A 12,151-nucleotide genomic window follows, 5' to 3' on the forward strand; every position below is an offset into this window, starting at 1 on the left:
TTGCAGGAGCCCATCCAACATTGTAGAAGCAACCCAACATTGCAGGAGCCCGCCCAACATTGTAGAAGCAACCCAACATTGCAGGAGTCCGCCCAACATTGCAGGAGCCCACCCAACATTGCAGGGGCCGACCCAACATTGCAGGAGCCCGCCCAACATTGCAGTAAGCCACCCAACTTTGCAGAAGCCCATCCAATATTACAGGAGGCCACCCAACATTGCAGGAGGCCACCCAATATTGCAGAAGCCCATCCAACATTGCAGGGGACTACCCAACAGTGCAGGAGGCCACTCAACATTGAAGGAGCCCACCCAATATTGCAAGAGCCCACCCAATATTACAGGAGGCCACCCAACATTGCAGGAGGCCACCCAACATTGCAGGAGGCCACCCAATATTGCAGGTGACCAACCAACATATATATCCATCCCAGACCCACGGCTCTATTCATTTTTTATGAAGCCACCACAAAGAGCAGAGTGCGGTACTCATCTGGTCCATAGAGAATAAATAGAGCTGCAGGTCATGTCTCGTACCCGGCAGCTGTATTCAAAATAAAGGAGCCGGGGGCCAATCTGGACATCAGCCGGGGTACAAGATCCTGTGGACAACCTCTTTAAGGTTTTCTCTTTGATTTGTGGGGACGTACAGCCATACATCACAGTGTTTCAAATGAAGTTTTGTTAAACAAAAAAAAACATAGACAAAAATACTGATAATAATAGTTTATTATAAAAAGGTAAAATTCTATGGCCTCCATCTTCCAAAGAAGATTTCTGTAGGTTTGGTGTTATGGACAGAGGAGACATCCGAGGGGTCATGTAGGTGGAGTCACAGCTCGTCTCTTGGGGCTTTCAGTGGATAGTGACGGAACTCCTTCGGGACCTCTTCTCCTTTTTGGGACTTCTTGTAAAATCCGGCTTCATCCAGTATAGCACTAATCTCATCTGCCGTCTTGTCCTTAATTTTAGTCACCTAGAAAATATACTCAAAAGTTGGTAAAACTGAAGTGGAGTTAAAAAAAAGCGCAAACAGGGTAATTAGTAACATCTGAATATACATGGCGCAGGCAATGATCTCCATACTCAGCACTATGACTGGGCCTGGCCGTTAGCACTATGACTGGGCCTGGCCGTTAGCACTATGACTGGGCCTGGCCGTTAGCACTATGACTGGGCCTGGCCGTTAGCACTATGACTGGGCCTGGCCCTCATACTGGTCGGAGAGATCAATCAGTTCCCCATTTAAAGGGAATCTGTCCCGTCAGTCCAAGGTAGATAGGTGATAGGGAGGTAAAACACACGACTAGAGATGAGCAAACCGGGTTCGGGTTCGAGTCGATCCGAACCCGAACGTTCGGTATTTGATTAGCGGGGGCTGCTGAACTTGGATAAAGCTCTAAGGATGTCTGGAAAACATGGATACAGCCAATGACTATATCCAGGATTTCCACATATCCTTAGGGCTTTATCCAAGTTCAGCAGCCGCCGCTAATCACATGCCGAACGTTCGGGTTCGGATCGACTCCAGCTGCTCCAGGTTCACTCATCTCTACACACGACGCTTTTGTCTTTGCTGACGGACATTTGCAGAGTTATAAAATTGTATTTTTCCTTTGAAGCTGAAAAGCCACAGAAGTGATGCTGAGCCGCAGCATGCAAGCCAACCCCCTCCTCCCTTGACTAATTGACATACAGGGTGGACACACTACAATGGAGTAACTTTCAACCAAAATGAATCAGGGGGAAACCTATGGGGGCTCCGGAGCAGATGGATGGTCACCGCACTTCTGATAATGAAGCTGCATTGGCAGGAAAGGGTCAGAATGGAAGTATTGGTATGAAACCTCTGCTGATTGACAGGGGGTTCCCAACTATAATGAGTCACAATGTCGGCTTCATCAAACACACGGACATCGGAGAACCAACATCCTGCAACCATTGCTGGAAGGATACCGCTGCTGGTGGAGGAGGCATCATTATGGTTTGGGGAAGTCTTGTGGCGTTCTGTGGCCCCTCATTCATATGGAAGACAATCTCCACCAGTCTGAGTATGAATCCATCCTTGCAGATCACATACATGGATACACGCCATTGTCTTACCTGGTGCAGACGGGATCTTCCACCAAGACAATGTAACATGTACAGCTAGAAATGTCTGATACTGGTTGGAAGAGCATGACCATGACCTCGGGTACTAGCCGGGCCCCCTATTTCCCTAGACTGAACCCAACTGAGCATTTGTGGGGCCACCTTGATGATGGTGTTTGCCCTATGGATGCTGTCCATGTATCCTCCAGCAGCTGCGGGATGCAGCCAGTATGACTCCAGACACCTGGGACACCTACCTGGACTTTACTGAGTCACTGCCCTCCCGTCTAGCGGCTGTCTATGCTGCACATGATGGTTACTTTGGATATTAGCTGACGGTCATAATAATGTAACTTGACTGTCTATTAACCCCTTGACAACCCAAGATGTATCCATACGTCCTGGCACCGTTAGGGGATTTCAGAGAGGGCTCATGCCATGACCCCGCTCTGAACCGTGATTGACAGTACAGGCTAAATAACAATTGAAATGCCACTGTCTGAACTGATATGATGGTCTAGTGGTGGGATGAAGCCCTCCACCACCACCCCCACTGCCACCACGCGATGTGATTGCGAAGGGGCAATACATGCTCCCTGCCATGTCAGGGGTCAGCACCACAATGGCACTGATCCAGGCTCGCCAACTGATTACTATGGACACCAGCAGCCCATAGTAATGGAGCACTGATCTCATGGATCAATGCAATACATATGTACTGCATTGATCTCTATGAGAGATCAGTGCAGTGATTATAGAAGTGAGTGTAAAATAAAAAAAAAGGTTTTTTTTTTTTTAATAAGCTTAAAGAAAACTTCCCATATTAAAAGCTTAAATCCCCCCCCCCCCCCCCCCCCGCTAAGTACCTGCTTTATCAGTACATCACTACCGGAGACAACTTGTATACAAACCTTAAGAACTTCGTTTTTATAATTGTAAAAAATGACCTGAGGTTCAATATCATCATTGGAATCATATTCAAGGTTATGGCTGAAAAAATGTTCTGTCAAGGGAAACACAGTCATATCACACGGGCGATTGTCTAATGTTCTTATTGCTTAACAACCATTAATTATTTAGAGGTGAGACTTTAGTAATATATTGTAATCTGGAACGGGGCGACTGTGTGTCTGGAAGGGGGCCGGCTGTGTGACTGGAAGGGGGCCGGCTGTGTGTCTGGAAGGGGACGGCTGTGTGACTGGAAGGGGGCCGGCTGTGTGACTGGAAGGGGGTGGGCTGTGTGTCTGGAAGGGGACGGCTGTGTGACTGGAAGGGGGCCGGCTGTGTGTCTGGAAGGGGGCCGGCTGTGTGTCAGGAAGGGGGGCGGCAGTGTGACTGAACGGGGGCCGGCTGTGTGTCTGGAAGGGGGTCGGCTGTGTGTCTGGAAGGGGGGCGGCTGTGTGACTGGAAGGGGGCCGGCTGTGTGACTGAACGGGGACCGGCTGTGTGTCTGGAAGGGGACCGGCTGTGTGACTGGAAGGGGGCCGGCTGTGTGACTGGAAGGGGGCCGGCTGTGTGACTGGAAGGGGGCCGGCTGTGTGTCTGGAAGGGGGCCGGCTGTGTGTCAGGAAGGGGGGCGGCAGTGTGACTGGAAGGGGGCCGGCTGTGTGTCTGGAAGGGGACCGGCTGTGTGACTGGAAGGGGGCCGGCTGTGTGACTGGAAGGGGCCGGCTGTGTGACTGGTTGGGGGCCGGCTGTGTGTCTGGAAGGGGGCCGGCTGTGTGACTGGAAGGGGGCCGGCTGTGTGACTGGAAGGGGGCCGGCTGTGTGTCTGGAAGGGGGCCGGCTGTGTGTCAGGAAGGGGGGCGGCAGTGTGACTGGAAGGGGCCGGCTGTGTGTCAGGAAGGGGGCGGCAGTGTGACTGGAAGGGGGCCGGCTGTGTGTCTGGAAGGGGGCCGGCTGTGTGACTGGAAGGGGGCCGGCTGTGTGTCAGGAAGGGGGTCGGCAGTGTGACTGGAAGGGGGCCGGCTGTGTGTCTGGAAGGGGACCGGCTGTGTGACTGGAAGGGGGCCGGCTGTGTGACTGGAAGGGGCCGGCTGTGTGACTGGAAGGGGGCCGGCTGTGTGTCTGGAAGGGGGCCGGCTGTGTGACTGGAAGGGGGCCGGCTGTGTGACTGGAAGGGGCCGGCTGTGTGTCAGGAAGGGGGGCGGCAGTGTGACTGGAAGGGGGCCGGCTGTGTGTCTGGAAGGGGGGCGGCAGTGTGACTGGAAGGGGGCCGGCTGTGTGACTGAACGGGGGCCGGCTGTGTGTCTGGAAGGGGGCCGGCTGTGTGTCTGGAAGGGGGCCGGCTGTGTGACTGGAAGGGGGCCGGCTGTGTGACTGGAAGGGGGCCGGCTGTGTGTCTGGAAGGGGGCCGGCTGTGTGTCAGGAAGGGGGGCGGCAGTGTGACTGGAAGGGGCCGGCTGTGTGTCAGGAAGGGGAGCGGCAGTGTGACTGAACGGGGACCGGCTGTGTGTCTGGAAGGGGACCGGCTGTGTGACTGGAAGGGGACCGGCTGTGTGACTGGAAGGGGGCCGGCTGTGTGACTGGAAGGGGGCCGGCTGTGTGTCTGGAAGGGGGCCGGCTGTGTGTCAGGAAGGGGGGCGGCAGTGTGACTGGAAGGGGGCCGGCTGTGTGTCTGGAAGGGGACCGGCTGTGTGACTGGAAGGGGGCCGGCTGTGTGACTGGAAGGGGCCGGCTGTGTGACTGGAAGGGGGCCGGCTGTGTGTCTGGAAGGGGGCCGGCTGTGTGACTGGAAGGGGGCCGGCTGTGTGACTGGAAGGGGGCCGGCTGTGTGTCTGGAAGGGGGCCGGCTGTGTGTCAGGAAGGGGGGCGGCAGTGTGACTGGAAGGGGCCGGCTGTGTGTCAGGAAGGGGGGCGGCAGTGGGACTGGAAGGGGGCCGGCTGTGTGTCTGGAAGGGGGACGGCAGTGTGACTGGAAGGGGACCAGCTGTGTGACTGGAAGGGGACCGGCTGTGTGACTGGAAGGGGGCCGGCTGTGTGACTGGAAGGGGCCGGCTGTGTGACTGGAAGGGGGCCGGCTGTGTGTCTGGAAGGGGGCCGGCTGTGTGACTGGAAGGGGGCCGGCTGTGTGACTGGAAGGGGGCCGGCTGTGTGTCTGGAAGGGGGCCGGCTGTGTGTCAGGAAGGGGGGCGGCAGTGTGACTGGAAGGGGCCGGCTGTGTGTCAGGAAGGGGGGCGGCAGTGTGACTGGAAGGGGGCCGGCTGTGTGTCTGGGAGGGGGGCGGCAGTGTGACTGGAAGGGGGCCGGCTGTGTGACTGAACGGGGGCCGGCTGTGTGTCTGGAAGGGGGGCGGCTGTGTGACTGAACGGGGGCCGGCTGTGTGTCTGGAAGGGGGGCGGCTGTGTGTCCAAGAGGGGGCCAGCTGTGTGTCAGGAAGGGGGACGGCAGTGTGACTGGAAGGGGGCCGGCTGTGTGTCTGGAAGGGGGCCGGCTGTGTGTCTGGAAGGGGGGTGGCTGTGTGACTGAAAGGGGGCTGGCTGTGTGTCTGGAAGGGGGGACGGCTGTGTGACTGAACGGGGGCCGGCTGTGTGACTGAACGGGGGCCGGCTGTGTGACTGGAAGGGGGCTGGCTGTGTGTCTGGAAGGGGGACGGCTGTGTGACTGGAAGAGGGCCAGCTGTGTGACTGGAAGGGGGCGGTTGTGTGTCTGGAAGGGGGGTGGCTGTGTGACTGAACGGGGGCCGGCTGTGTGTCTGGAAGGGGGGACAGCTGTGTGACTGAAAGGGGGCCGGCTGTGTGACTGGAAGGGGGCCGGCTGTGTGACTGGAAGGGGGCGGTTGTGTGTCAGGAAGGGGGGCGGCAGTGTGACTGGAAGGGGGCTGGCTGTGTGACTGGAAGGGGGCCGGCTGTGTGACTGGAAGGGGGCGGCTGTGTGTCCAAGAGGGGGCCGGCTGTGTGTCTGGAAGGGGGCCGGTTGTGTGTCTGGAAGGGGGCCGGCTGTGTGACTAGAAGGGGGCCGGCTATGTGGCTGGGAGGAAGCCGGCTGTCTGTCTGGAAGGGGGCCAGCTGTTTGTCTGGGAGAGGGCCGGCTGTGTGGCCAGAAGGGGTGCAGCTATGCGTCCGGAAGGGGGAAAGCTGTGTGGCAGGGAGGGGGCCGGTTGTGTGTCTGCAAGGGGACTGCCTGTGTGGCTGGGAGGGGCCGTCTGTGTGTCCAGCAGGGGGGGGGGGGGCGTCTGTGTGGGCCGGAGTTATACAAGGCTTTTTCCTGTCTCTGATTTATCTATGATGTAGTACGCGCTTATAACCACACAGCCAGTACGTCATCAACACAGAGGGCAGGGGAAGCTCTACTGCATCAAGGCCAAATGGGAAGTGGAGGCTTCTGACCCCTTTAAGGTGCTTTTTATCTGGAGCAGTTTGGTTGGTTGGGTGTCTGTCTGTCAGTAATGATTGTTTGAAAGTTGATTCTTTCACTCTTATTCTAATGGAGCCGCGTCATAGAGGGACGGGGGTTTCCTCCCTCTCCAAGCGGACCGGCCCACCTCCAGTGCTTCACCCCCAGCCGGTGCCCATAAATGGCATGAATGGCGCCGTACACGGGAACCGGACCACGGTTCAAAAAAGGAACCGCAGCACCGGCTTCCCAGCCCTGTCGCTGTTCTATCCATGGGCAAAGCTTAAAGTGAATGTACCTAATAGCGCTTTTGCTTTAAAGCATACCCATCATGATGTACACTGATCCTATGGGTGTGAACTCCATTCTGCTGTGGGAAGTTCGGGTATCCATGGATATGACTAGACATCAGCAAATTTACAGGAATAGTGAAATTAAGCTCTTTCCTATCTCTGCAATCCGCTCATCAGCTGCTGCTGTATAACTGACTGCCGCTCCGTGCTGCTCCTCCCCGGGTGCCTTATATCTGACTGCCGCTCCATGCTTCTCCTCCCCGGGTGCTTATACCTGACTGCCGCTCCGTCCTTCTCCTCCCCGGGTGCCTTATACCTGACTGCCGCTCCGTGCTTCTCCTCCCTGGGTGCCTTATACCTGACTGCCGCTCCGTGCTGCTCCTCCCCGGGTGCCTTATACCTGACTGCCTCTCCATGCTTCTCCTCCCCGGGTGCCTTATACCTGACTGCCGCTCCGTGCTTCTCCTCCCCGGGTGCTTATACATGACTGCCGCTCCGTGCTTCTCCTCCCCGGGTGCCTTATACCTGACTGCCTCTCCATGCTTCTCCTCCCCGGGTGCCTTATAACTGACTGCCGCTCCGTGCTTCTCCTCCCCGGGTGCTTATACCTGACTGCCGCTCCGTGCTGCTCCTCCCCGGGTGCCTTATATCTGACTGCCGCTCCATGCTTCTCCTCCCCGGGTGCTTATACCTGACTGCCGCTCCATGCTTCTCCTCCCCGGGTGCTTATACCTGACTGCCGCTCCGTCCTTCTCCTCCCCGGGTGCCTTATACCTGACTGCCGCTCCGTGCTTCTCCTCCCTGGGTGCCTTATACCTGACTGCCGCTCCGTGCTGCTCCTCCCCGGGTGCTTATACCTGACTGCCGCTCCATGCTTCTCCTCCCCGGGTGCCTTATACCTGACTGCCGCTCCGTGCTTCTCCTCCCCGGGTGCTTATACATGACTGCCGCTCCGTGCTTCTCCTCCCCGGGTGCCTTATACCTGACTGCCTCTCCATGCTTCTCCTCCCCGGGTGCCTTATAACTGACTGCCGCTCCGTGCTTCTCCTCCCCGGGTGCTTATACATGACTGCCGCTCCGTGCTTCTCCTCCCCGGGTGCCTTATACATGACTGCTGCTCCGTGCTGCTCCTCCCCGGGTGCCTTATACCTGACTGCCGCTCCGTGCTGCTCCTCCCCGGGTGCCTTATAACTGACTGCCGCTCTGTGCTTCTCCTCCCCGGGTGCTTATACATGACTGCCGCTCCGTGCTTCTCCTCCCCGGGTGCTTATACCTGACTGCCGCTCCGTGCTGCCCCACCCCGGGTGCCTTATAACTGACTGCCGCTCCGTGCTGCTCCTCCCCGGTGCCTTATATCTGACTGCAGCTCCATGCTTCTCCTCCCCGGGTGCTTATACATGACTGCCGCTCCGTGCTTCTCCTCCCCGGGTGCCTTATACATGACTGCTGCTCCGTGCTGCTCCTCCCCGGGTGCCTTATACCTGACTGCCGCTCCGTGCTGCTCCTCCCCGGGTGCCTTATAACTGACTGCCGCTCCGTGCTTCTCCTCCCCGGGTGCTTATACCTGACTGCCGCTCCGTGCTGCTCCTCCCCGGGTGCCTTATATCTGACTGCCGCTCCATGCTTCTCCTCCCCGGGTGCTTATACCTGACTGCCGCTCCATGCTTCTCCTCCCCGGGTGCTTATACCTGACTGCCGCTCCGTCCTTCTCCTCCCCGGGTGCCTTATACCTGACTGCCGCTCCGTGCTTCTCCTCCCTGGGTGCCTTATACCTGACTGCCGCTCCGTGCTGCTCCTCCCCGGGTGCTTATACCTGACTGCCGCTCCATGCTTCTCCTCCCCGGGTGCCTTATACCTGACTGCCGCTCCGTGCTTCTCCTCCCCGGGTGCTTATACATGACTGCCGCTCCGTGCTTCTCCTCCCCGGGTGCCTTATACCTGACTGCCTCTCCATGCTTCTCCTCCCCGGGTGCCTTATAACTGACTGCCGCTCCGTGCTTCTCCTCCCCGGGTGCTTATACATGACTGCCGCTCCGTGCTTCTCCTCCCCGGGTGCCTTATACATGACTGCTGCTCCGTGCTGCTCCTCCCCGGGTGCCTTATACCTGACTGCCGCTCCGTGCTGCTCCTCCCCGGGTGCCTTATAACTGACTGCCGCTCTGTGCTTCTCCTCCCCGGGTGCTTATACCTGACTGCCGCTCCGTGCTGCTCCACCCCGGGTGCCTTATAACTGACTGCCGCTCCGTGCTGCTCCTCCCCGGTGCCTTATATCTGACTGCAGCTCCATGCTTCTCCTCCCCGGGTGCTTATACATGACTGCCGCTCCGTGCTTCTCCTCCCCGGGTGCCTTATACATGACTGCTGCTCCGTGCTGCTCCTCCCCGGGTGCCTTATACCTGACTGCCGCTCCGTGCTGCTCCTCCCCGGGTGCCTTATAACTGACTGCCGCTCCGTGCTTCTCCTCCCCGGGTGCTTATACATGACTGCCGCTCCGTGCTGCTCCTCCCCGGGTGCTTATACATGACTGCCGCTCCGTGCTTCTCCTCCCCGGGTGCCTTATACCTGACTGCCGCTCCGTGCTGCTCCACCCCGGGTGCCTTATAACTGACTGCCGCTGCATGCTGCTCCTCCCCCTGAGCTGGGAAATTTCTCCCAGTTGCCCAGAACTAGATCCAGCTTTTCCCAGTGCCCAGGGAGGAGCGGCAGACAGGTATAAGGCACCAGGGGAGGAGCAGCACGGAGACGCAGTCAGTTAATTTGCTCATCTCTAGATACGACCACACCGGGCTGGTTCTGTGCACAAGCCCCATTGGATCAGAAGCAGGCTCTGGCACAGTACTGACCCGTCGTGGTCGTATCCATAGACACCTGAACTTCTAGGGGCAGAATGGATTTCATGCCATTGGCTTTAGATTCATCCTAAGGCTATGTTCCCACTATGGGATCACAGCGGGAAAAGGCGTCCGTCTGTTAATATGGATGGCTGCTAATAATAATCATTATCGCCTCATTATGATCCCATAGTGGGAACAAAACCTAAGGCTATGTTCACACAATGTACATTTTATGACAAGAACAGTCGTTGTTCACAATGTATTGAACATTAGCCGTTGTTTAGTACGGTCACTGAAATAATTGACTTGTCAATTATTTCCGGCCATTGTGCATTGATTTCAATGCAATTTACAATGCAACAGCGGCCGTTGTTTAACAAAAAAAATACAGTGTGTGAACTTGGCCTAAACAGTCATTTTTGTGTGACTGGTAAAATGAGAAACGGCCGCAGACACCGTAATGTCTGAAAGAAAAGGATACTAGAGTCCCCAGATATCCAGCATGAATTTGTACAGCCCCGGTTTGCTCTTTATGGCGCATCCTACCACACTTGGCGCCTGCAAAAGAAAAACAATAATAATACAGGGTAATTATGGCTGATGAGACTCCGCCGGCTTAATACAAAGGATACAGGCTAGTTTATCCAGGGACATTGGGGAGTTCCCAAGCTGAGGTTTTGTTTTGTTTTTTAATAACCGAGTGCTTCTCCCTCCTCTCTCTAGTGATTATAAGGGATCTCAGCACCACATAAACACTGGACAAGATGAGGCCTGGTGTCCTCCTGCCTCTTCCCCGGTGACCACAGCCGTCTCTGATGCTTCTACAGCCGTCTCTGATGCTTCTACAGCCGTCTCTGAAGTCACAAGTTGATCAGCCAATCCCTGACCAAGATGGGACAGCTCCACGGATGGTGATTGGCTGAGCAGCCTGTCACTTCAGAGAGAGTATAGAAGCTTCAGAGGCGGCTGTGGTCAGCGGGGAAGAGGCAGGAGGACACCGGGAGCGCAGACAGGTAAGTATACATCTTTATCATTTTCTTTACACAGTCATCATCCGTCATCCAGGTATTACTATTACACAGAGTGATGCACAATCAACGGCCGATGATTTTTAAACATGTTGACAGACAAAGATCACCTGATGATCAGCGTCTCGACTGATCATTGTCATGGAATGATATCGGCCTGATTCACCAGATAAAGGCTCCGTGTGATAGGGCCCTTAAGCTGCAGAAACATAAACCTAAATAGATTAGAGCCGAACCCTCACTCAGTCCTTCCTACCAATTCTCACCCATAAGATGGTTGGCCAGTCCCAGCTGTTTTTATATATATATTTGTATTACTATTGCAATATACTATATATAAGGTACTTACAATAACTTTGCCTCTAGCTACTTCAGTGTCTTCTATCAGAATCCTTTCTACTGTGTCGTTGTCGCTTTCGGCATTGATGCAAAGAGAGAGGGCGAGGAGGCACAGCGCTGCTGTAGGGACCATCTTCCTCCCTGAGTAAAATATAAATGACGTGTCCCACAGTAGTATTACATATAGTAGGGACCAGGGGTGTATACAGGGGTGTTCCTATAGCGCTCACAATCAGGTTGGGACACAGCATGTACCACGTGGACGTCCTTACACTACGCAGGTGTTCCACAATCACATTTTCTCAGGTGGAGCACGTCTCCTTCTCAAGGTCTATGTAAATGAGGAGTTTATCTTAGTTAAATATTGCAAAAATATCGAAATTTTTCTGCAACTTCACATTTGTGGGATTGTCAACAATGATCGGCTAGAAATGAAGAGGTGAGTATGGGCCGAATATGGTGGATGCCATCTACTGGGATCTACAGGGGCATTATCTACTGTGGGGTCCTTACTACACTGGGGGACACTACATACTGGGAGGGGGTGACTACCAGGGGGGGTTACATATAGGGGGATGCCTACATTGGGGGTTACTGTCTACTAGGATGGGGGCAACAGGGGCATTATCTACTGTGGGGTCCTTACTACACTGGGGGATACTACATACTGGGAGGGGGGGGGGGTAACTGCCGGGGGGGGGGGGGGTGTTACATATAGGGGGATGCCTGCATTGGGGGTTACTGTCTACTAGGATGAAGGCAACGGGGGGATTATCTACTGTGGGGTCCTTACTACACTGGGGGACACTACATACTGGGAGGGGGTGACTACCAGGGGGGGTTACATATAGGGGGATGCCTACATTGGGGGTTACTGTCTACTAGGATGGGGGCAACAGGGGCATTATCTACTGTGGGGTCCTTACTACACTGGGGGATACTACATACTGGGAGGGGGGGGTAACTGCCGGGTGGGGTTACATATAGGGGGATGCCTGCATTGGGGGTTACTGTCTACTAGGATGAAGGCAACGGGGGGATTATCTACTGTGGGGTCCTTACTACACTGGGGGACACTACATACTGGGAGGGGGTAACTACCAGGGGGGTTACATATAGGGGATGCCTACATTAGGGGTTACTGTCTACTGGGGCAGCATAGTAGCAGGGGGATTATCTACTGTGGGGGATGCCTGCTGGTGAGGCTAGTACCGGGAGGGATTTCCTGCAG

At 55.8% G+C, this 12,151-nt stretch overlaps 1 protein-coding gene across 1 annotated transcript; it reads right to left on the reverse strand.

The window, feature by feature from the left end:
- Window positions 1–711: 711 nt before the first annotated feature.
- On the reverse strand, window positions 712–11,100 carry LOC138786906 (selenoprotein M-like). Its single transcript, XM_069963943.1, has 4 exons — window positions 10,931–11,100; window positions 10,035–10,111; window positions 3,003–3,081; window positions 712–976 (listed from the first exon to the last, which is right to left on the reverse strand). Exons 1-4 carry the CDS (start codon window positions 11,051–11,053, stop codon window positions 833–835), a joined length of 423 nt encoding a protein of 140 aa, XP_069820044.1. The 5' UTR covers window positions 11,054–11,100; the 3' UTR covers window positions 712–832.
- Between the last annotated feature and the right edge of the window lie 1,051 nt (window positions 11,101–12,151).

Source organism: Dendropsophus ebraccatus, chromosome 3 (assembly GCF_027789765.1).
Source record: "Dendropsophus ebraccatus isolate aDenEbr1 chromosome 3, aDenEbr1.pat, whole genome shotgun sequence".
Classification (NCBI taxonomy): domain Eukaryota; kingdom Metazoa; phylum Chordata; class Amphibia; order Anura; family Hylidae; genus Dendropsophus; species Dendropsophus ebraccatus.